The 24771-nt window shown below is 37.8% G+C and overlaps 1 protein-coding gene across 1 annotated transcript in view; it reads right to left on the reverse strand.

Moving 5' to 3' along the window:
- ZSWIM8 (zinc finger SWIM-type containing 8) overlaps window positions 1-24771 on the reverse strand; it is a 55851-nt gene that overhangs the window by 19092 nt on the left and 11988 nt on the right. Inside the window, exons 2-9 of the mRNA XM_021548844.4 lie at window positions 15316-15469; window positions 14058-14152; window positions 9277-9449; window positions 7475-7582; window positions 4640-4721; window positions 3907-4027; window positions 3359-3560; window positions 2319-2494 (exon numbers count right to left, since the gene is read on the reverse strand). Coding sequence (XP_021404519.1) covers window positions 2319-2494; window positions 3359-3560; window positions 3907-4027; window positions 4640-4721; window positions 7475-7582; window positions 9277-9449; window positions 14058-14152; window positions 15316-15469 — 1111 coding nt within the window. The remainder of the gene's footprint in view (window positions 1-2318; window positions 2495-3358; window positions 3561-3906; window positions 4028-4639; window positions 4722-7474; window positions 7583-9276; window positions 9450-14057; window positions 14153-15315; window positions 15470-24771) is intronic.

Here is a 24771-nt window from a genome sequence, read left to right on the forward strand (position 1 = left end):
CAGGTTAGGAAGCAGACACAAAAAGCACCTGCAACAAACTATGACTTAACCCACAGAACACTTCCTTCCTTTGGCCAGAAACATCATCTGCTGAATTAAGTTAATGCTAAATACAAACAGTTCTAAGAAGAAGACAGGCTGAAAAAAGCAAACAGGTTTATTAACAACTGAATTCTAGACAGGTTCATGATCCAGAAACACAACATGAACATTACCAACATGAAAGCACAATACAAACTGGAAGGTTTAAGAAAAAACACTGTCTGCCCTGTTTGCTCATCTGCCCTAAAGAAGGTGTTAGTGATTTGAGTCTCAGCAGTCTCAGAGAGAGTACCATGGGGAACTGCCCTTGGAAGCACTCATAAACCAGTTGGCAGCAGCTGTGAAACAGCCCTGTGAATAACTCCAGTTAAGACATTCACAAGTACAACCTAACTTGCCTACCCAGCGAAGCACAATGACAGACGGGACCATCTAATCTCCCTCCCAGGCATTTACCTCTAACCTAATGTGCCTATATAGAGGCCAACAATTTAATTCAAGCTTTATCAGGCTGTCCTCAGGAAAACAATCTGTTGCAAACCATAGGGACAGCAATAATTGATGTTCAAGTAACTTTGAAGAAGCAGCAAGCTGGCAGGACTACATAGACTCATGTTACACAGTTAGTCCCATGCCCCCATATTACTATGGAAAGAACAAAACAGTTATGCATTTTCTAGCTCCAAATCTGACATAAGGCCTATGCACTTGAGCAAAATAGTATAAATGGTGATCTAATTCAAAATAAAGACATTTCTAGAAATTTCACCACGCCTATCAACTGCCATTCTGTTTCTGCCACATATTTCTGATGCATAATCCCAACACTTAAATTCTATCAGATTTCCTATCAAAAGTAAAAGAACAAGCAAACAAAATAAAAATTGAGGTGGCCCAATTTAGGTGCAAAGTGTATTAGGACAAAAGGGACTAAATGAAATTGACTACTTATATTTGTCCACTCAAGAAATTAATTAATCAGGAAATATACTGGTTAAGAAGATGATTTTCAGAAGGAAAAAGGAGCAGGAACTACTTGAGAAGGGTAACATAAAGATGAAAATCTGTGAAATCTCCTTGTGATTCACAGTAAGGATCAGGAAGCACAAGAAGAGGGTCCTTGGAGACTACTCAAACACCAAGAGAATAGGTAATCAAGCAGGAGCATTTCAATTATTCATTAGCTGGAGCAGGAGATCTAAGCAAATCTGAACTGCATCAAATAACTCAAATGTGAATAAAGATAGCACAACTTCATATGTTATTAATGTCCAAAACACTTTATGCTTTTTCTGTCTGATTTGACTGATGTTTGTGTTTATTTTAAGCCTCATTCCCAGTTTCCTACAGTTTTTATCTTCAACTCCTATACTTAGCTACTTCATATTGTAAACCGTACAAGACAGAAACTGCATCCATTTCAGCAGAGCATTAAGTCCCTGGTATGCCTTTCATAGGGCATTTTATTAACATTACACAATTCAGAGAAAGCAAATCCTATTAACATGTAATTGCTCTGAAATTATCATCCTGTTTTCATTTGTTCTGAGAAACTTCTGAGAATTTATAGCATATTAAGCTAATCCAATACATTTTATACACCACACTCTGTAGACAAGATGTACAAAGCAAAGTATTACAATGTCAACCACAGTATCTCAACAGGAGCTCTCAGCACCTCCTCTGCTATTCAACTTGTGCTAAATAAAGATGGTGCTAAATTAAGATGGCAGTGACTTACCAGAGCACAATATGGTTTAGAAATCTGCAGAAACCACACAATTTTTTCTCAGACAATTGAAAACACTGACTGAAAATCATACACTGGTGACACTGTTTACCATTACACTGCAGAGAACAAACTCCTTAAGAGCACAGAAAGTAAGAACTGGCTCATCTCAAAATACACAATAGTGAATGACTGGGCTAAACAGAATTCCATTAAACTGCTGAATGGTTAAATATAGAAACCTTTAAAATTAATTGGTAGCTGGTGCTATCATCCAAAGAAATGTTCTCCACTGGGACTAAAATGCACAGTTACACCCATATGTAAGAAAGGACTCAGAAAACAAATTAGTTGCACTACTTGATGTTGCTAAAATTAAACAGCAATAGCAATTAAAGTAATTACAGTGCTTTGACTGTCACACAGCACATAATCCAGAAGGACTAATGGTTGAACAGGTATTGAGGTAATGATACAAACACAAGAAATCCAGAGGACGAAACTCTTTAATGTGGTTGAGTATCACAGAGAGACAGGAAGAGCTCACCTCTGTGGACTAATAGTTGGGTCAAGGACAGCCAGCCTCCAAAGAACCACCATCTCATCACACATGCTTGCACAAGCATGAGCAGCTACTTCTGACTGGCCATTGCTGCGTCCTGTGTGCCCACTGGCACTGCTGTGTGACGCGGATGTTCGCACACTGTACCACCAGCCAGTTATCTGCAGAAGAAAAGGTTCAGTGGAGCTGTGCCGTGGCCAACATCTCATCCCCTGCTCTCACTTTATCTCACAATCCCAAGGAATCAGGATCTGTAGTTAACACAGGTTTTCATGTGATTCCAAAATAATTATGACTATTAAAGTAGTATTGGTTTGTGAGAACTAAGGGCCTCAAATTTCTGTGGTTAGAAGGCACATGCCCAAAGAACAAAACACTCACAGGACATTCACTTCCTAGAGGTCTTCACACTTGGAGAGAAAAAGTAAACAAATGTGATACATGGAGCATTTCCTTTCCCTTGCCTAAAGCTGAAGTATGGGATGGAGCAATAAGGAAAATTATACCACAGTTCATATTACAGACTGAATCAAAGTCCTGAACTATCAAAAGAAATATTTTTTTCTAATATTATTTTAACAAAATAAACTAATGTTTAAATCTACCAAAAGGTATCTTTCATAAAGATAACAAAAGAATCTGAGATTCTGTCACACAACATATATCATCAGTTTTTATCAACATAACAGCTCATACATGATGTGCTTTGTTTAAAAAAAACAATAAAATAAATCACCTTGACTGGGAAGAAATCAAATCAAATACGCTGAACAAAAGAACTCAGACTCTACATATTCATGTCAGAAGAACTGAGGCATTTGGGGAATATAGTGTTACCAGGACATCACTAAATCAGAACAAGAGCAAACTGTAACATCCTTTTAGTGTGGAGAAGCACCCGCCTACAACACACATAGGCTATCAAAATTTATTGTATTCAGCCATGGGTTGTATAGACATAAAGCACCAGTTACTGGCTCTGCCTGATTCCCCAAAACATCCCCCAACTCGAAGCAAAGGGATACCTGCTCATAGTTGAGACACTGGTCAGTCAGAATCTCCAGCAAAGGAGCTGCATTGCTATCCCGTCTCTTAAACATCTCCCGCACAATGGAAAGCAAGTTCCAGATTCCTTCAGGTTCTCTTCCTCGCAGGGGACGCAGCAGACAAGCCCACTCAGCAGCAGCTGGTGGCTCAGTGGAAGACAGATACATTGAATTCACATCACTGTACATAAAGTAGAAGAATAAGGTGAAAAAATTAAATCAAGCACAGTCATACAAAATCCTGAGTATAATCTAAATCCAGAAATATGTCTGCCCTTCAATGGCACAGACATGAGTAACCTAAAAGACAGAATGCATAATGAGCTAAAGAACACCACACAAGCAAAATATTGTAGAAATACAGTCTGCTCTACTGAAGTAACACTGCAGAAGCTGCACAAAAATACAGTCCCGAAGAGTGACCATGGTAGTGAGCATCCTTCAGTCTAAATTATACAGGCTATATGGTGAATTAATTTACAGATCACATGAAAGTCACATTTTCCTTTCAATGGGAAACAGCTTACCTAAAAACAACCGGAGTGGGTCCACAGAATTTATGAAGAGTTTTCTTTATGTTGTCACTCAGAGTAGATTCATCTAAGTACCAGGTGCTTTGATCTGATGCAGAAGGTCCAGCAGTGGGATCTTACAAAAGAAAGACATGTTTACAGTCAGCAAGCTTTAAAGATACTTTACTCTATGTGCCCAACCACAGAGTACACAAGCAGTGCTACCCAAGTTATTTCACCCATTGCTGAACACCCTATTCAGAATTATCTTAAAATGTTACCATGACAGTACCTTCAATGTTAGCAACATTAAATTAGCAGCTTCTTCTTGACCAGAAAGGTAATGCAACACTAAAATAGGAATGCTCTAACATCTCTGGTAACCAACACTTAAATAAGCTACCCCAAGTCACAGCTAACCCAGTCTAGTGTTGCAAACAGTCCAGTTTTAAGCAGGAACTTGGGAGACATCCCCTCCAAACAACATTCCCAGGACTCTATATTTAATACTGAATTAAAAAGAAAAACACTTTGTTAGAAAGTGCATTGCCTGATGCAACCTTCTTTTGCAAGCACTCTGAGGCGCCTCTTGCTGTGCCATATATATATGTAGGTGCCAATACTCATCCCTTTTCCTTTATTTCCATCTGCAATCCAAGCAGCGGGCTAACAAATCAGTTCAGGAACCTGAAGCAATTCTCTTCCTATCTGTGATACAGATTGCTGAAAAAAGAAGTATCAAAATTACCTGGGGCTCCACATACTGTGTTGATGGCAGTAGACTGAGAAGATAGCAACTCATCCAGCAAGCGCTGAGCAGTTGGAAGAATCTGAAAACATGAAATAAACTTTCAATATACACAGTATTTCTTATCCTGCTACACCCAGTCAAAGACCATGACTGAAGCGCTCTGGCAATTTCAGGAGTATGGAATACAGAGCTACGTTTCCAGAAAGGACGACAGAGGGTGCTAAAGATCACACAACAGCCACCAGCCGTGAAACCTCCCTCACAACCCACGAAAGGCTCACTTTCTGCAGTGACACCCTAAGGAGTAAGCAAAACCATCACTGTTTATTAGCTCATTTCTGGAGGAATAGAAGCCTACAGAAAGTGTTACTGAAACTAATTTTGAGAGTTAGGGAAGCCTCTGCTGTCAAGGTCACCATTTTCCTGCACTTTGAAAGATCTTTACTTCTTGCTACTAAATCATTTCTCTAAAACCCAAGCAAGTGGGAGCAGGGGAGCAAACTATAAAATACATCTATATATAATGTTTGGGGCAGACTTTAGCTTATTTACCATCCAGTTAGCAAAGGGATTCAGTAGTAGATGAATGCAATTTCAGCATTTAAACTAATCATAGCTTCTGGACCAGCTCAGAGCATAAGCAGCAAAAGGTTCACACTGATTATAAAATCCTATGTGGATATACCCTTAATATACTATTTTTGAAAGAAAAACGCACAGTAGTAAGAGTTTACTTCCCCACACTAAGCCTGGGCTGAAATTATAGATCAATTAAGCCTTTATTATGTATGCACAAAACAGGCAATTTTTTAATCCACATAATTAGGATTAAAATGACTTGCAGCAGAATATCTGATATCCCCCACCTCTCTCCATACAACAGCTGAGGTAAAAGATCACTCTTACTGCAAAGAAAGGCACATTCAGTACACCTGTATTTGCAAATAATACAGATACATCTCAAACAGATGGAAGAACAAAATGCTTCATAAGGATATTTTACATTTCAATCACCTAAAGAAACAAATTCAGCATTAAGGTATTTTGCACCCTTTTTCCACTACTACGTATTTTAAGAAAATTCACAGGTCTAGGCAGTGTCACACCTGAAGGTTGAGCCACCTGCAGTGACTCTCCATCAGTCTTTTTTGCTAATATAATCATGCTTAATTGGAATAGGAATGCTGGCTTCATAAGAGGAAATAGCTCTTGGGTGAAGAACTAGGTAACAAATTCCAGCTGCTTTTCCATGATTTTCATAGATAGAGAAAACACTTTCTATGGAGATTCTGAAAAACACCTAGCTGCATTCCTATAAACTGTCATTCTCTTACACATGAAAGTAATTCAGCATTACATTTCAAGAGTGTACCATGTCATTCACAAACTGAAAATGAGGATAAAATAGAACCATGTGTACAGCCCACTCTAATTCTACATCATGTGGTCAAAATATGGGGTCCCAAGGAATTAGAGTATCTATTTCCACTCAAAAATCTTGAAGACCAGGAATAAGACTTTTAAAAGTATTTGGGGCGTGCTTTGCCTTTTTCAAAGGAATTACACAACATAGTTTAAGACATATCTCCTCATCAACCCTAAACTTTTCTGCTGGACAGCATTCATCGGATTATCTGGCAAAATTGTAATAATTAATTAATCCAGATGTCCCTAATGCACAGTTGGTACATGTGACCAAAGGAGAAATAAACCCCACAGAAAGGAGCAGACAGACATTGAATATCTGAAAGCAAACATGCCAACTCACATGCCATTCAGGTAACAACTACCACTAATAACCTTTCAAAGCCCTCCCCTATTAAGCACCTGATTGTACTATAGAGCTTAGTCTGAGGAGAGAAAAAAATCTTTGCCTGTTACATAATGCAGCAAGAAGCACACACTACTGGCACTCATCTCTCAGCAAAAAAAAGCAGTATTTTTTTATCACTTTCATATTACACAATTCCTCTATTTCCTCTCCTAAGATGATAAGTATTTCTGTGGGAAATGTATAGGATGTTTTAGCAATAGAATATCTTAGTGCTCCAAGCACAGAACCATAATATGAATTTTAGGCACATGCTGCCAGTAATCTAACTCCTACTTAAGAGGAGTGTGTTACAAATGCATTGCTGAAATGTGACAGATACCCATGCAGGTCTGTTTTTCTCAATCTCCTTTAGCTGAACCAGCATAAAAAAGTTGCCAAGCCCTTGTAATTTTAAAGCAGCCATTTCATAATCACTTGAGTATTCTCGTCTACTTTGTGCTAACATTTTAGGCAGATGCTAGGAATGACCTGACCCTGAACAGCAAAGATATTTAAGGAATGAGAGAGCCTTTGACTAAAAAAATGTCATATCCATTATACCAAACGATTCTTATGAATTGACAAGAAGCTAAAATGGGTGATGTCAAAAGGTTACCAGTTAGGAGCACTAGAAAGTGCCCACTTAAGGTACATACAATACTTTATATCTGGGTAGCTCTCTCCACTTAGCTAACCAAACACACAAAAAAGAAACAAGCTTTGGGCTGACCTAACTTTTCAATAATCATGAACTGATTTACTGTGTTTGATCTTTCACAATGCTGATATGAATAGCCACCACTCTTCTTTCTCCTTTTAAGATACTTCTAATCTTTTACTTGGCAATAGACAATTGTCAAATAATAGAATAGCAAAACTGGAAAGAGCAAGAACTGAATGCCTTCCCAGCTGTTCACGACTGAATAATGCAACTGGTTATTTTATATGAATATAAATTGACTCAGAATAAAGATAACTACATTTAACAAGTTGTCAGTCAGATGATGGTCCCCACTTACCTGTTGTGGAAGTTCACTGATTAGGTACTGAGCAAATTTTTGCAACTGATCTCTTTGTAGCCGAGACAAAGACTCAGAAACAGGTGCTCGTAAGCACACTGCAGATGCCTGAAGAAAGAAAAGGAGACACAAACTTCAATTAATGAAGCTGTCTTCATCAAATTGATGAAGAATCACAAATACTTGCTATGCTGATGCATACCACGCTTGGTCTTGATGGCAATATTTTTTTCTCTGAAATTATGTAGTATATTGCAGATAAGATGCAAATAAGCTGTCTAAGCATTATAAAAACTAGTTTTAAGAGTTTTTTTAAGGAAACTGATGTTTTTAAGATCTGTTGTTGCTATCAGTTGCACAAATACTGGCATCAATTTCAAAACAAACCTCTAAAATAGGATATTATCCCTTAAGCTTCTGGCAAACGAACCAGCTCTGTGGGGGATTCTGTTTCACAGAATCACCACCATCTCATTTATCTCTTTAGAGTGACTTCATTCAGTCTAAAAATCTCTTTCCATATCTTAGAACAAATTAGATTATAAAAAACCTCACCACTAGCTTCTTAACCTTTTACACTCGACGTAACTAAAATGTCCCACTTAAAACTTAACCTGTATGCAGTCAAGAGCAGTTTGATAATAAAGACATTTCTGATAATGTCTTGTCTACATAGAGCAATATACCTTGGCTTGTAACTTGCTAGTGTCAGAAGTGAGTTTATACAAACACAAATTCTTTCACTGTAACTTTTCAGGTGGAGAAAGGATTACAGGCAAAATAATTATTTTTATCTTACACAGGGTCCAAATTTTGAGTGCAAATAATACAAATGACAATTTGTTTATTAGCTTCATTCTCCATATCCACCTTTTAAGAATTCAAACTAAGAATTCAAAGCAGAACCCACTTTTTTGCCAGCTCTCCAGTCCTAAATACAGAAAGTCTACCAATATTCAGATTATTTAACAAAAGTATATTTAAGCCGAATGCCCTTGTCCACTGTGAAATACTAACAAGCTTCAGCAGGTTACTAGAACTTATTAAAAAATCTAGAGTTGATCATAAGCATGTTAGCTGTAAAATGTTCTGTGACAGCAGAAAGTCTTCTGTTTTTTTCAATCAACACTTGATCCTCTTTGTTTCTCAGCTTCCCAAAGCAGAGGAAATTCAACTGTATGTAAGACCAAAGCCTCAACTGGTATTTCATGTCGATTCTACACATTTTCAACTGAAGTTGGTTAGGATATAAAATGCCTACTTTTTGCTCTATGGAAGGCCACATAGAATAAAAGCAGTCAAATAAAAACATAAACCTGACTGCTTGAAATCTGCAAGTCAAAATGACAGTTACCTCAGTAAGTGTAAAAATGAACTGGTGAACATAAAGGCCAACAGTGATCAAAATTATTTTCCTTCTGCACTCTGATCAAACAACATAAAGAGTGAGCTTTCAAATCCTGTACTTACAAAGACTTTTATTAAAAGAAACTATTGGTGACCTTCCACTCTTTTCAGAGATTAAGAAATAATGAGCAATTTTAGCATTTAAATGAGAAATAGGAAGGGGCCAAAAAGCACTCAGTATCTACCCTTAGAAATCCGCACATTACCAAAGCACAGTCTGCAGTTTAGGGTCTCAGACAATTCAGCCTACAGAGCGCAACTGCAAGCAGACATTTGCACAATCTGTAACCAAAAGGAGTGTCAAGAACCATTTCCCTAAAGGGAATGTGTGTTGCAGAGAACTGCGCTGAGGAGAGTCTCGGGGAAGGGAGAGCAGAGCTGTGCTGCACGCCTACGTTGTGGATGCGGAAGAGGCAGAGCGCCACGACGTGAGCGCACCACTTGGCCCCGGCGCCGCAGGTGCAGCTGCACGATGTGATCCGGCACCGGTCAAACATCACCGCCACGTTGTACGCGCCCTTGGGGGGCACCATCTGCGGGGGCACCACAGTGGCACTCAGATGGAAACCTGTGGAAATTTTCAAGTCCAAAGTTACTCCTCAGGTATTTGGGGAAAAGATCCAGCCAGCACAGAAATACAGGTATATGCCATTTAAACACTGAAACAGTAGGTCTGGCAACAGCATCCATATAAGGACGGACATGGATCTAGAGTCTCCAGTACTTCTTTCTTCCCAACCAACTATGTCTAAACATTAGCAGAGAAGCATAATGTGTTGTATGAGACTCAAACACACCAGCTCTTAATACATTAATTTCTCTTATTATTTAACAGAGCAAAGCAGAACTGGATACAGACATCCCTGAAAACTGTCAGGTTTAGTTTACAGGGTCAAAGCTAGATTATGCACATATATGTGAGGTATAACTTCTGTGCTAACTTTGGCAGCAGTGCAAAATGGGCCAGGTGACTTGTTTGGAATTATTTCCAAGTCAATCAATTTTCACAATTTCACAGTCCATTAAAGAAGGCAGCACTTAACCTGAAACACACACTTTCACTTAGTGGCTTCAGAAACTACCCATTTGTCATCAACTATGCAACTCCTTGCAATTTTGTTAATATCCCTTTTTTACAAATCATGACCTCAGGAAAAAAACGCAAAACCTCTTGCTTAGACTAAAACAATGGAAAGGAGAAATTTTAGAAATAACACTTGAATCTAGCCCCATTAATCACTGACCATAAACAAATAAATTATGACAAAGGTCTTTGAGGAGTCTTAGCTTCACGTAGACTCATGAACAGTGCTTATGAGTTGTACTCATAATGCAGCTTCCTCTGGAGATGTTGCTCATCCAGAGGGACACGTATGATCAGGAAGAGGCCAGCAGGAGCATTCATCTTCTACCCGTCTTGAAGGTGCCTATCAGCAGTCAGTAATCCTCTACAGCAACAAGTAACAGCCTCAGAACATCTCTGCTAATCTGGAATTCAGTTTTAATGAAGCACAGAAAGCACTGGGGCATCAAAGTCATAAGAAAACTTCAGTCCAACAGTCTACCTTAAGTAGAAAAATATGGCTTGGGACAGATAACTTCTCCATCATGAGGACAAGGAAGTAGATTATAAATCCACACCACTAAGTTTTTATTATGATATTGTGAGATCATAAAAATGATGGCATTCAGAAGTGCACGACCTACTAAATTTATTCAATTTAAAATAATATGCACCATTTCCTCCTCAAAATATAATCCCCATACTAATACAAACTTGCTCTTACCTTGCTTAACCTATTTGTCCTGTTCACCACAATTCAAATCCTCTCCCTGATGTGAGTGATTATTTTGATTAGTACACAAAATGCCACCCAAATTCTTCAGCCATTTTAGCAATTGGAACAGAATCAAAACAAAAGAAGGCATTCACACAAAATTACTGCACTGCTTATTACCAGATACAGTTCTAATTTATGTCCCACATTTGGTTAATACAACCCAAACAGTTCAGCTAGTCCTTCTGTTACAGTAAAAGCATCTCAGAGTAATGCTCTAACTTTCACATAAGCAAATTAAGCATTTCACAAGTTGGAATTTCAGGAATTCTGTTATACTGCAACAAAATAAATATACCAAAGGTATTAGAGAAGACTGGATTCCAGTTCCAAGTTCTTACCAAGCCCCTACTGTGATATTCATCTTTGTATATGAAGACAAATGATAATGCAACAAGGGAAGAACACTTACAAAAAGATACAAAATTTAAGGAGTTTAACATGACGTATATCACAAGCTTCAACTCAATCTGTAGCTTGACAAACATGTCTGACACTTACAATGCTAATTCAAGCAGTACTGCCCAGTTAATTCTTTTGCAACACCAATCTTGCTGTGCTTAATAGTTTGTGGGATGGCACAGGAAACTATATGAGGAAAGCAATCTGGATTATAATTAATAGTTTCTTTCACCAGGAAAAATTGAAAGAATGATAGAATCTTTAAGGTTGGAAAAGACCTCTAGGATCATCTACTTAAACATTAATCTGGCACTGCCACATTCACCACTAAATCATGTTCTTAAGTTCCACATCAATTCATTGCAACATGTCTTTCTTCATCACTATTCCGTTACTGTTGTAGGGGCAGTTCTGATGTCCCTACAACAGTAACAGAAAACACACATCTCTGCTTAGAATTCAGGAACTTTTGAAAAAAAAAAAGGGGAAAACAAGAGTTGAACAAAAGCTTTTACATAGAAGGCAATTTTGGACAGTTGCTTGTTTGAAACCAAGATAGGAGAACCTCTAAGAAGTGGTGGAGACACTATTGAAGGAAATGGCAAGTTAGAATCCAAACTGAACCTGCTGCTGCCTTCCTCAGCTGTTAAAAAGAAACTAAGACTATGATAAAAAGGAAGCCCCTGAAATCTACAACGAACCTGTTTAAGAACAGCAATGTCTTCAGTGCAACAATGTGGGTATGTGATTGCTACAAAGTGAATGGATGGAGGAGGTCTACAAAAGCCAATTCCATGAGTATATACAGGAGAAAGCTGTAAAAAATTGGGGGTTTGGAATGTAATGAAGAGGTGCTACTGTTCAGAAATCACAGATATGTATATGCATTCAGACAAAATTACTAAGATTATTTATGACTAAAAAATAAATCTTAGACTACAAAGAGAAATGGGACAAAAAGAGCACAAAGCACAAGTCAAGATTTGTCCTACAGAACACAGTATCACAATGCACTGCTCAATCCCTCTCCAAATCAACTCCCTGCTCAAGGGCTGCTTCATTTCCTGTGTTTCTTCTCCCATTTGTCAGTGTATGAAACTCAATACCGCAACTACACACCTTAAAATCACCTGGCGTGGACAACTGAAAATATATTCATCCCATCTCTGCTGCCCAGCTTCTGGGCTGCTATATTTATGAAAAAAAACCCCACAATTAGATAGAGTTCCTCTCCTAAGGACAAGGCAACCTTACTATTTAAACAAAGTTTCTTCCTTCCATTCCACACACATAATCCTTTGTCAAGAATCATAGTTGCTTCTATGTGTACTTGAGAAGCTTTTCCCCTGTATCACTCACCACCTCCTCTTTTTCCCTACTTTTCTGTTCACCCAAACACAGGCTTTGCACTAATATTCCTAGCCTTTGTTTTCTGTACATTGCTTTACACCTCTTCCCTTTTTTAATGTATTACAGAAACAAGTGCTAACCACAGTACTTTATTGTGTATCAAATATTTTGCTCTTTTCCACTGTCAAAGCCCCAAGAATTACTAAATTTCATCAAGCTTCTTTTGACTCGTTTTCTCTGCCTCAAACATTTGGCTTCCTGAAGTTTAGTAGATTCCTTAGAGGCCTCTCTCAGCATTTCAGTCATGACATTGGAAGATTATTAATGCCCTCTAAAGTCAGTTTAATCCTATTTAGCAAAATTTCCAAATCAATGTTGACATTCCAAAATTACTATCTGGTCTCACTGACACTATGCGAGGTAGTTTTAGCTCAATCTGACAAAGAATCACTTTACTTCCATTCCCAAGAATTCCTGCTATTGCTATTATAGTAGACACTGGATGAAGTAATACCCTTTCAGAAGCTTTACCCTATATTCAGGTAACAGTTCATTGGTCTCTTGCAGTCTGTATGTCTCAAAAACCATCTCCTCTTTTTTGTCTCCCCAGACCTTTATAGCACATGTCCTTTTTATTCACTTTCTGTGGGCTCTTTACCTAAATTTATTCATTTCCCTCATCACTGAGAGTTAAGTATTCCTGGTTCTAACAACTAAACAGGCCCACAGAAGTCTCTGTCCCGCATCACATGAAAACAGAATAATTTCCTAAATTTCCTCCTTAACATTATACAGGTTTTTATATTATTATTTTTCTTATTAGAACAGGCTTGGTTCCCACATACCGAATAATACTCTGATTCTGAAGCTCAAACTTGCAGAAAAGAAATCTGCATGGGATTTACACAGCCCTCCTTGACATACTAGTAGTACCTTTATTTCACATAATACCTTCTGGTCAAACAGCTGCCACTGAAAAAGCTATCTCAATATTCTTCTTTGCTTCAAAGGTCTTAATGAAAAATCCAGAGTCCAATTCTTTGCACAGATAAGATTAGCTTCTATAGCCAAAAGACGTAAAAAGAACAAGATAGTAGGAGAAGTTATAAAACCCACTGTCCAACAAGAAGGATTCCTATCTGCCAAAACACTACATGAATAATGGTACAATTAATAAAACTCTTTTGTTACAAGAATAAACTCTGCAAACTTCCTCTGTGCCATACAGGCACTTTAGGAATTGATCATTTGATCAGAAAACTAGAAAGTCAAATTCTCTTTAGCAATGAGGAATTTAAGCATTATGGAGAAAAAGGTATCTTACGCAGTTTTTTACAAAATGCTAAAACAGATTAAGGATAAGAACATTTCTGATCTTTCAGTCCATTTCACAGCTGACCTGACTGACACCTAAATAAAACACAGCATTTAGCTCAACACATTATAAAGAATACATACGGCAGGGAGTTTCAGCTAAGATGCCAGACAAGCTTGTTTTGACACATGATCATAGCACTGCTATCCCATTGCAGATATGATGTTGGGACTCTGAAGTAACTAGAGACATGGAGCTGCACTGTTCTTACCTATCTGGAGAGGGTCTTTGACAGCCCTCACCCGGAAGAGTTGCTCTCCTCGCTGGAACTCATCTGCACTGCCATTCGCCAAGCACGAGTACAACCTGCAAGACATAAACAGAACGTGTCAGGATCACTCTGGTTTTCAGAAACTCACAGCATTATCCTCTTTGCTGACATTGCTTTTGAGAAACCCTTGCTATCTGGAATACAAAGTCTAGGTCTCTCCTGCCATTTCAACATTACAATTCAACCACAAAAATCATTAGTCTCATCCTAACTGGGTTTGTATATAGTCACCAGTAGTTTAAGGGATTTCCACCTAAGGCTCTGAAATACAAATTCATTCACAGGCTAAAATTAAGTCTTCATATAGTGTAGTATATTCAAGGTCCAATGTTAGATTGCCACAGTAAAAACTCCTTCTAGACTAATTATCTGCATGCTCTTGTGAGGTTTTTTTATATCTGTGTTCATCAGAATAATGAGCATGTACAACCAGCTGGCTTGCTCTATTCCCTAGCAGATTATCTTATATCAGCACTCCTGACACTACCTCACCCATCTGATACCTGAACCTTAGACAAACATATCCAAGAACTTTCAGCAAGATTCTTTCTAAAAGAGTGTAGCATTACTACTTTGCAACAAAATTCTGAATGCACACTTACACAGGTAGACCTTGTATCATATAAAAGCTTCAGGAAAGCTTAGAAATAGATCTAAAAGCAGAAAAACTTTGACTATGTAGTCACACAGTTAATGTGGAAACATAAGAAATATATTCATCTGGCTATAACAACTCTGATCACTGATCTATTAAGCAAATTCTGGTTCTCCTATTTACATAAACAAAAGGATTGCACAGTACACTGAGCAAGCCCTCTTTGACAATTTCTGAATTGTTAAAGCTCTGAGTTCAGCAACAGGTTCAAACTGGAAAGATGATTTTGTAAGACTAATGTAAGGACAAAACTCCACAAGCTAGCCTACTGTTAGCCAAATTAAAGGATGCATTTATTTTGTTATCCTTTACACACAGAACCTAGACATCTACATGGTTTTCCTAGCACAAATGCAAGGCAGCTCACACCAGAATAAAACCCCATACCACAGCATATCCCACAGTAATCTATCCATGTATTACAAAAGGCACATGAGAGCCACAGAAGCACCAAATATACAGGACATCAAAAGGACAATGATTCTCCTCAAGTGAACAAAACCTTTTCTTAAGCATCAGTGAAAAAGAATTAGTATTTATTACCTGATATCCTCCTCATTTTCTGGGAAACTCCAGAAGGCGATTCGAAGCTGCAGTTGTTCGGGCACTGGAGGATAAACTTTCTCCACCACCTCAAATGGAATGTGAAATGCAACCTGTTTTGCAGAGAGTTCCACCAACGGGATCACCAGCCCATCTAGAAAGACAAGAAACAAAACACAATTAACCATTCAGAGAACAAAACTTGTGAGAGGTTGAAGAGGTCAAAGCAGGGAGCTCTTCCACCTTCTATCTCATCACATTAAAGACCATTTTTCATGGAGAGTTAAAGTCAGCACAGAAATCTTTTGAAGAGTGGTCTCTCAACTCCATGTTTGTTTTCAGCCACTCAGGGTATGGGTACAAATCCCAAAAAAACCAGTCCTTGGTCAAAAGAGCTGCATCAGCCTAGCAGTTTGTCTCCTGACAAAACTGACATTGCTTAGAAAGACTTAAGGTAACCACGTACTTTTCACACGTTTCTGTTACCATGTGGCAGCAACATCCTGTTAATTCCAGTAGTCTACACAAAAAATTAGTATAACATATATGTACCAGTAGCAATGGAATGGTTATCCAGGAACCTTAGTGTTGACTTTTTTGGACAACACTCAGTATTCGCCTACTTACAAGGTTTTAATTTTAATTAGTATTTGTCGGTTTATTCCCTTCACCACCGTCTTTCATATGATATCTGCCTTTATACTTGAAGCTCTTTAGAGAAGCAACTGGGAATTCACATGTCTGTACAGTGCTGACTACACAAAGCTCATGAGGATCTTAAGGCAGTAAAAGCTTTATATAAGTATATTTAACCATCACATTTCTACCAAACTAACTCCACTTTTTATGTTTTTATAAGTATATTTAACCATCACATTTCTACCAAACTAACTCCACTTTTTATGTTTTTACTGTAGATGAAGATTTCTTATCAGGCTACAGAACCCTCATGTTTCTGCTTTGCTCTGACCCAGATTACACTTCATACAAAATGCCAGACTTGTATTTGCAAGTACATACATCCCTATTTTACTGAGATCACCTCCTGACCCATCACTACAGCAGCCTTGGTTCTCCCATCTTCCAAACCCTGATGCCAAACCCCTAATTAATTCAGATATTCAATGTTATGTCTCTTCACCTCCCTCACCAGCCACTAGAACACCACTGGAAGCCAGGATGTAAACCAATCTAGCCTTCAGCTTTCCCTCCACACCAGCCTGCAGGCAGCATATCAAAGGAAAACTTAAACCCTGATGTCAGTAAGCACTTTCTCACCCTCTGCCTAGAGAGGTCCTCCAGTCCCAACAGCTGGAAAGACAGGACAGGAGAGGGCTTTGAAAGTGCATGCACACAGCAAAGCAGCCAGCATCTCCCCCAGCACTGAGACCCGACAAATGGAAGGATTACATAAATATGGAAAAAAACCCACAGTTTTCAAACATCCACATTAATAATTTGTTTTTGCAATGAAATTAGTTTCATTAGTCACTATTCTCTACTCCCAGACAAAGTCAGTCTTTTACCATCAGGGTAAGTTCTCCACTACCAATGATTTTTACTCTATATAGATCCAGTATCTCTTTTACAGTGCTATAATCCCATTCACAAATGTGAGAGAAGTAGATTATAAAAAGAACAACATTGGGAAAAGATGCGCCCCTTTCTCTACAGATAACAGATAAACAATCTTTTAGCAGAAAAGCAATTTCATTTACACTTTTGACAACCAAAATAGGTGTAAAGATTTCATCAAGACACTAAAAAATATACTGTCTTTAATTAGTACTTTAATCCCTAAAAAGTGTTCTGTTTCTAATTAGTGCAACATAGTCAAATTAATATCATTCCTGCTGCTACAGTAGTAGTAGTAGATACCACAGGAAATCCAAATTGAGGCACTCTCATACCTGAAATTACTCTGTGCAATGAGAGATATTTTGCATGGTTTAAAATGCATTTCTTCTATAGAGGTACTCTATTCCGTTACCTCATTACACAATACTAGAACTAAACAACCTCTACAAGGCAAAAGACTCAAAAAATTACTTCAGTAGTGACTGAAACACCTGTACATTCTTGTGAGAGATGCAAACTTTCAGCCTGGATGGTATTCCTTTTTATAAAGATCTGGTTCTGGGTATGCAGGTTAGATTAGAAATACTATAACACGAGACCTCCTCATCTGCTCTAGCACAAGTCAGCCAGCTTGATTTTAATAACTGTACAAAGTGAAGTAAGGTAAGGCTGACTTTGCACTGAAGCCATTAACTGATTCATCAGCTGTACCGTGTTAGTAGTAATGAGCAGAAGGCACGTGGCCGATTATGTGGCATAACTCAAGAGCACACAGCTGAAACATCTTGGGAATAAGGCAAAAGCAGTAAAACCTGGAGGGGAAAAAAACAACCCTCTTACTTACAAGACCATGCACCATTGTAAAGTTCAGAATTTTCAATAAAGAACAGAAATGGAAAAAATAGTAGAAGTTAACTGAAAAGTAGAAAATAATTTGTCAGTCATACTCCAAGGGTGAGTGAATTCACAATAGCTACCCTGGCACACATGTAAATGCTAAAATTAAGAAGCTGAACTGCCCTAAGTTTCAAGAGGGTAGTCACCCATGTGGCCAAGGTGAGACAACCCTACCTGCAAGATGGCTCAGAGCAGTATTAGAGGGTCTTTCCCCTTTTTACTCCTGTAAAGTCAGCAGGACATTCCTACTTTGGTGCTAAAACAGACTTCAAATACTCTCATCTGAATCATAAACAAAGAGATCTATTCAAGAAGTTTACTTCTGAATACACAAATCCTGGGTTGGTGGATTTATACCTACTTGTAGGTAGATTCATACCCACTTGTATCAAGAGATATTATCAATAAAACACTTATCAATAACACAAAAGGTACTCTCAGGTTCTATAATAAATATTTCTAGCAAAGAAAAAAGGAAGTCTGCTAAAGATGTAAAGGAGAAAGCACCACAGCTTCTCCTCATAAAGCAAAGTATAGGAAGGAAAACTGCAAATTTAAAAAATTAAACAGCAGTGAAGTCAAATTCTTGAGGTAACACTATCCAAGGGAGAAGACAATTTTACACTGTGGAGCAAAACCAGCAAGCATCACTATTTGCTCTTGGAAGCAGACACAACCCAACGAGAACAAAAAGCACATTTCAAGTCTTGGAAACATAGAATCACAAGTAAAGCATAAGCAACCTGAAACAATTCTCACAGGTTAAATTATTAAGAAAACCCAGGTCTGGAAGGGATTTTGAGAAGCCATCTAATCTATATCTCCTAACCAAAATGCAAGATCAAGCATATCTGAACCATTCTGAATAAATCACACCTCATTATTTACTGCCACACAACAAACAGCTTTGATGAGGACTATCCTGCCCTTTTTGCTACTGTTTTACATGAATTACAGGTTTGATTTTTATAGCCATTTTGTAACAGCTGAAACTTTAGCATAGATGTAATTATTCCCGCTGGAACAACAACAACACACCTGACCCCAAAACAGCCAACACAAGCTGTGCACACAAACCTGCATTTTCACCAGCAGAACAACTTCTCTGCCAGCAGGATTTACCACACAGAGATGAATGTGTAGCAGTTGCTTAACCTTTCCTATTAGAGAGTAGGCTGTAATAAGGTGCAGCCAACAATTACTCATAGAAACAGATCATGTTCAAAATGATGTAGCAGTATTCCTTCAGCACAGTAACCAAAAAACAGAGAAGAAACAGCTTGAATAATCAGCAGAACATGGACCATGAGAACACCACAGAGCTATTAAAACACAAAGAAAAAACAACTGGGCTAAACACTGAATATATCTGTTATCAGGTTATTTCCATTGAGGAAATAAGGTTGTTTACTTTCATCTGATACACATCCTAAAAGTAAACTATACATACAAGTGAATGAATACAAATGCAAGTAAACAAAACTCACAGCAAGAGAGAAGACACATTACAAAGACAGGACACATTGCTTTCCCTAAGTTTAGAAAAATGGCACATTAGGCTGCACTATCTTTAGATGTAGATGAGTTTACAGCTTTGATTTTACAGCAAGCCCTGGTCCCCATCTGACCTTTCCCCTCACCTTTCTCACTGACTTCACTCCTAAATGTAACAAAGAGTAACAAAGTATTATAACTACACACAGAACAAGAAGAAGAAAATTATGTGAATCACCTGTGATGTCAAAGCTAGTGAGAAGAACAGTAAAACTAAGAGGAAACATGAAGAGTTCAATCTTGACTGGTGAAGGACGTATGGGGGGGAGGGGGGGGTGTTACAAAATCTGTTTTACAAATCTCATTTTAAAAATAGTAAATAACACATTGCTTTTTACAGGATTTCCCATGTAGAAACATAAAACTGTTGCTATAGAATGCATGTAGAGCATTTCTGCTTAATTTAAGTGCCTGTCAGTAAAATGCCCCTTGGCTTAAGTCAGTGATACACTGTCTTTCTGATATCACTTAAAACCAAAATGTGCTGAGAATTCTCAAACAGGCAAGCAGAGGAAGCATTGCATTTAATAGACATATCTAAACCAACTCTTTAAAAATATTTTTCTTACTGTTTTCTGTACATTTCCTTCTAAAATTCTGCTGTTGGTTTTAGTTTATTCTCTTGTTCTTTTTTTTTTTTTCTTCCTAGAAATTTATTCTGAGTTGATGCCTTTAAGAAGTAGATGCCAGAGAAATATAGTCCTTCAGGGCTCAGACTTGGCAAGAAATATCAGAAAACATCACCTTTGTCTTTAACTCTCCAATACTTGGGGGTGAATGCTGTGAATGTATTTTTAAAACCCTTTCCCAAGGTGAATATTAATTAAAAGGCTTATGTTTCATTTTGCAAAGATGTATTTGTTATTTCAAATAAATTATATACCTAAGGCATTTATGCCATTGTTTATAATTCTTTTTCTTCTTCCATTTTACCATATAATCAACATTTTATAAAAAGCAACATCTTATAAAAATCCATCTCTGAACTGCAGATAAGCTACACGGTATGTACCAGAAGCATTTTGCCAAAGTCTGAAAAAGATACTTTCTCTTCCTTTAAAGGTATTTCTCATGAAAACTTCCATCCACAAGCACGTGAATTTTAGTTCCCTATTCAAAGAGGTGTTAATTAAGAGCAGAACTGATTAAATGGGTAACAGACACACCATCATCAGTTGGTTTTCTATCACACTAACATTTTGCCTCCTTAAGTCCCACCCCTACAAAGTCAACAAAAAGGGAACATCAGAAGTGTTGAACTAACATCCTTGCAGCCTACATAAGCAGTAAGGGTCACAAGACACATTTGTGCTTGCTTGCTGCTCTGTGGCTTTCAACCACAGACTTGTGAGATGAGTAGTGAATACTTACTATAAAATTCCCAAATTTCAGGCAACTTTATTAAAAACACAGCCCATCTATAATGCACTAGTACATAATACATAGAGATGATGGAATATTAAGTGCATCCTTGAATAGTCTTGGGATTACAATTTTGGGAGTAAGTCAGACTAAGTACAATTAAATTAAGGTTCATGGTCCAGTCACAGACAGGACAGCTGTGTTTCCAAAGAGATAAAGGAAAAGTCCTCCACCTAAGTGTATGAGATTTTTCAGCTACTCTGTGCCTGTAAGACTTGGAACACAGGAAGTACTGAACCACAACCACCAAGCTCCAGAAGGAAACTAAATACTTAACATAAAAATGCAAGATAAACTTAAATATATGAAAGAAAGAGAGGTAACATCCAAGCACCGAAAACAATTGAACTACTTACCTTTAAATACCCATACTAAAATGGGTCCAAGTAAGGGGAGAGAGGATTTGGAATAGAAGAGTGCAACTAAATTGAACATCATTAAAAACTGCCATTGTAAAGGCTCGCAGATGAGCGCCTTTGAAGCTATACCATATAGCAAAAGACAGATTAGCTACACATATGCTGAGAGTAGACCATCCAAAGAAGCACTGTAGATAATGAAGAAAACTTCACTCAGGATGCCCTCTTTCAGGCCAGTATTCACATACTTAAAACTAGGGATTCATTTCCCTTCAAAAGATCATCAATCTCTCAGCTGCATATGATCTCTTCAAATCACACAGCTGGTCGCAGTGGTGTTCAAAGAGAACACACACATCACAGACTGCTTCAGCTCAGCTGGAGCTGCTGGGTTCTTACAGGAGCCCAGCAGACACCAAGAAGGGCTACCACTTTCTTGCCCCACATACAACACAAGGGAACAAAGCCAACTGGCAAGCCAAGGGGTGAAGACCCAGAAGCTGAACTAAGACCCTCCTGCATCAGAACCTGGCAGCTGAATGGATACAGGGAGCTGCATCTGCACCCACTCATAGTCCAGCTTGACTATATGGAGAATGAAGCATCTGAAAACTAGAAACCACAACTCCATATTCAAATACTGATGCCCAGCTGTCTTCAATTAGCTGTTTTCAATTCCCCTGCTTCAGTTTAATAATTCTATGCCATTTTGTACAAAGGGAAAAAAGCCACAATATTCCTTTGTAAGAAAAACCAAGCAAACCACAATATTGCTAAAAAGTAGAAGTTTTTCTTTTACATGTTAAGGAAGCTAATGCAAAGATACAGGTTCCTGATTCCCCAACTATTTGTGCAGTATCAATCTTAAAAAAACAAGCAACTTCTTTACACTGAAACACTTGCTGTACCAAACTATAATAAAGTTTCAGCTATTAGTTTCTCAGATACTATGCACTCCAAACAAATTCCCTGCAAAACACCTCAGTATTCACAAAGCCAACTGCAACAACAAATGGAGAACAGCCTTTGGTGGAATTCATCTGTGCGAGTTTCTCACACACTGTGAAGAGTAAGAGGGTTAGACAAGACAAGAACAGGGATCAAGTGATGGAGATAGGATACTACAAATGCTACTGCTGATTATTATTAATCAGCCTTGCTCAGAACACAGACTAGAGGGAACGTTTTGACCTGAGGGCTCCCTTGGTTTTGTTTTCTCTTAATGTTTCTGTACTTTCAAAATATCCACATACTCATGACAAGTAAGCACAACTAAACAAATGATCTAGCAAAAGCAGCAAGGACAGGACACTGTAATGCAACCCTCAAGTATTTCAGGCAATTAGCCACAGGAAAAACTCTAAAAATATGGTTTTATCCAAGAGGCTTGTATGGCAGGATGATATTCTCATCATGGAAGAATGAAAGTATTTATATATACACACACATATACACACTTTTTTAATAATCAGAAACATACTCCTCAAGAGAACTAAGTGATCAACAAATTAGCAAAATGCTCTAGAGAACAAAGAGTCACTTCGAATCACACATACATTTGTTCACAAAAAGAAACCAAACAAGAAATAGCAGGATTATTTGGTTTTATTTTCTTTTGTCTATGCAATTCACTCATTAAATATGCACATTAGCCTTCTTACTGCTTGTAAATAGTGCAGAACTCTCAACTAAAAATTTGAGGTTTTTTTTAATTTACAGGCAAATCTGCTTCTCTTATTTGCTTTTATTTTTCTCCCTCTCCATTGCTACTACCCCCATGAGCTTACTAACAGCACTAAAACCCTAATGGAATCTGTGTTTACAAGACATTCTTATATCCCTTTCTTCCTCAGCAAGAGTTATGCAACTCTATCTGATCACATAAACATTTTGCAGCAGTGAAATGACATTGAAAATTATGTCAATGAGTTGCAAATGCAGAGATACAAGACCATGTTGAAAGCAAAAATAATTTGGGGGAGGCCTACATCAGCCCTAAGCCACACAATGACATTTTTATGTACAAAACAGTTGAAAAGATGAATAAGCCACATAATTTTTTCATTAGCATTTACTGCATAAGACTGATGAGATTCATAGCCACAAACCATTAAAAAGACGGATCCCAGATGGGCAGATTACAGTCCAGAGTAGGAAACTTCACACTTAACAGAAAACTGCAGCAACTATTGCTACACAAATTTCTTTACAGACATCACAACATTTTAAGAAAGGTAGTATTTTTAACCCAATGCAAAAAGGGTTGTTTTATCACAGGAGGATGTCCAATTCACCCACAAAGTCCCTGCTACTTGCAGTAAAAGCCATAGCACAGTCAAATTTCATCCAAATTCAATTTCTGAAAACTGCTTAACACTACATCACAAACAGCTTGTATGTGTAAGTCAAAATATTTTATGGTTCAAATTATTTTTGCTTCCTGGATTTGGATTTCCCTTCAAAATGAGAGAAGTATATTATTTTGCTGAAAGCCAAATAATCCTGGCAAAATATCTCCTGGCATCATGACCTCCAAGATTAAGATAGTTTAGGAAGCTGTAATTAGTTCCTTCTATAAGGCAGGCCTTAACATACATTAAAATATGAGAAAAACAATACTTGTATTTTATTTGCACATAAGCCCTGAAGAATACAAATTATTGCAGATTTAGAGGACTGAGTGGGTAGGGGGTTTTTCCAAGTGTCAGTAGTTTTAAACCTGTTAAGGCTTGCAGTTCCCTTCTGCACATTTCTGATAAACCCATTTCACTATGTTTCTCTAAATTTCCTTTCTGAATGCACAAAGAGTTAAAAAAACCCCACAACTGAAAACCAACTGACTTAACTTTGCTCACCTGTGTTAACATCAATCAGAGGACTGCACCTCAAAACAGGTTTTGCTAATGAACCTGAGCACCTAACAGAGGAAAAATGTCACACTCAGCACGATTCCTGCTGTTTCAATATTAGACTGAGTTAAAATTATTTTATCTTTAGCTCATTATTTTTGAAGTTATGTCTTTAAGCATTCCAGTGTCATGCCAACTCCTGGTAACACCTTCACTTGACTTCATGAGACTAAAAAGCCCTAGAAAAAGAAAGGTGGTTAGGTTTTATAATGGTAAGCAGTAACTGACCAGAGAACTAAAACTCAGAAGATACATGATGTGTGTTTAATCCAACATTAAGAATTCTAACATACTAAGAATTTAAAGAGGTGCATGTCTGAAAACTTTCTGCACTCTGAAGGTCAGCTGGCTGAAGAACAGATTTCCCTTCTTCTCTTTAAAAAGCTCTCTCCCTTATGTCCTTAAAGCTTCATAACTACAACATTTGTACTGCATTAGAAATCAGATCTCTACAAAGAAGACCACTTTATTAACATCTTCAGAACTACAGTTCAAGGAAAATGTAGCAAGCTACAAGTTACATTTGGTAACAAATAATATGTGTAAAGAGGGAGGGGAGGAAAAAAATGCATTATTTGTTTCCATGACTTCAGGACAGAAACACCAGCACATTTCTCCAACACTAACTTGAAGTCCTAAGATCCTGCTCACCTATGTTCTGCCTAATGTGTCAAGATTTTGCTGCAAAGGCAGAAAATGCACCAACAGAAAACATCTGCTCTGAGAAAATATAAGGA

Source organism: Lonchura striata, chromosome 6 (genome assembly GCF_050655825.1).
Source record: "Lonchura striata isolate lonStrDom1 chromosome 6, ASM5065582v1, whole genome shotgun sequence".
Lineage (NCBI taxonomy): Eukaryota > Metazoa > Chordata > Aves > Passeriformes > Estrildidae > Lonchura > Lonchura striata.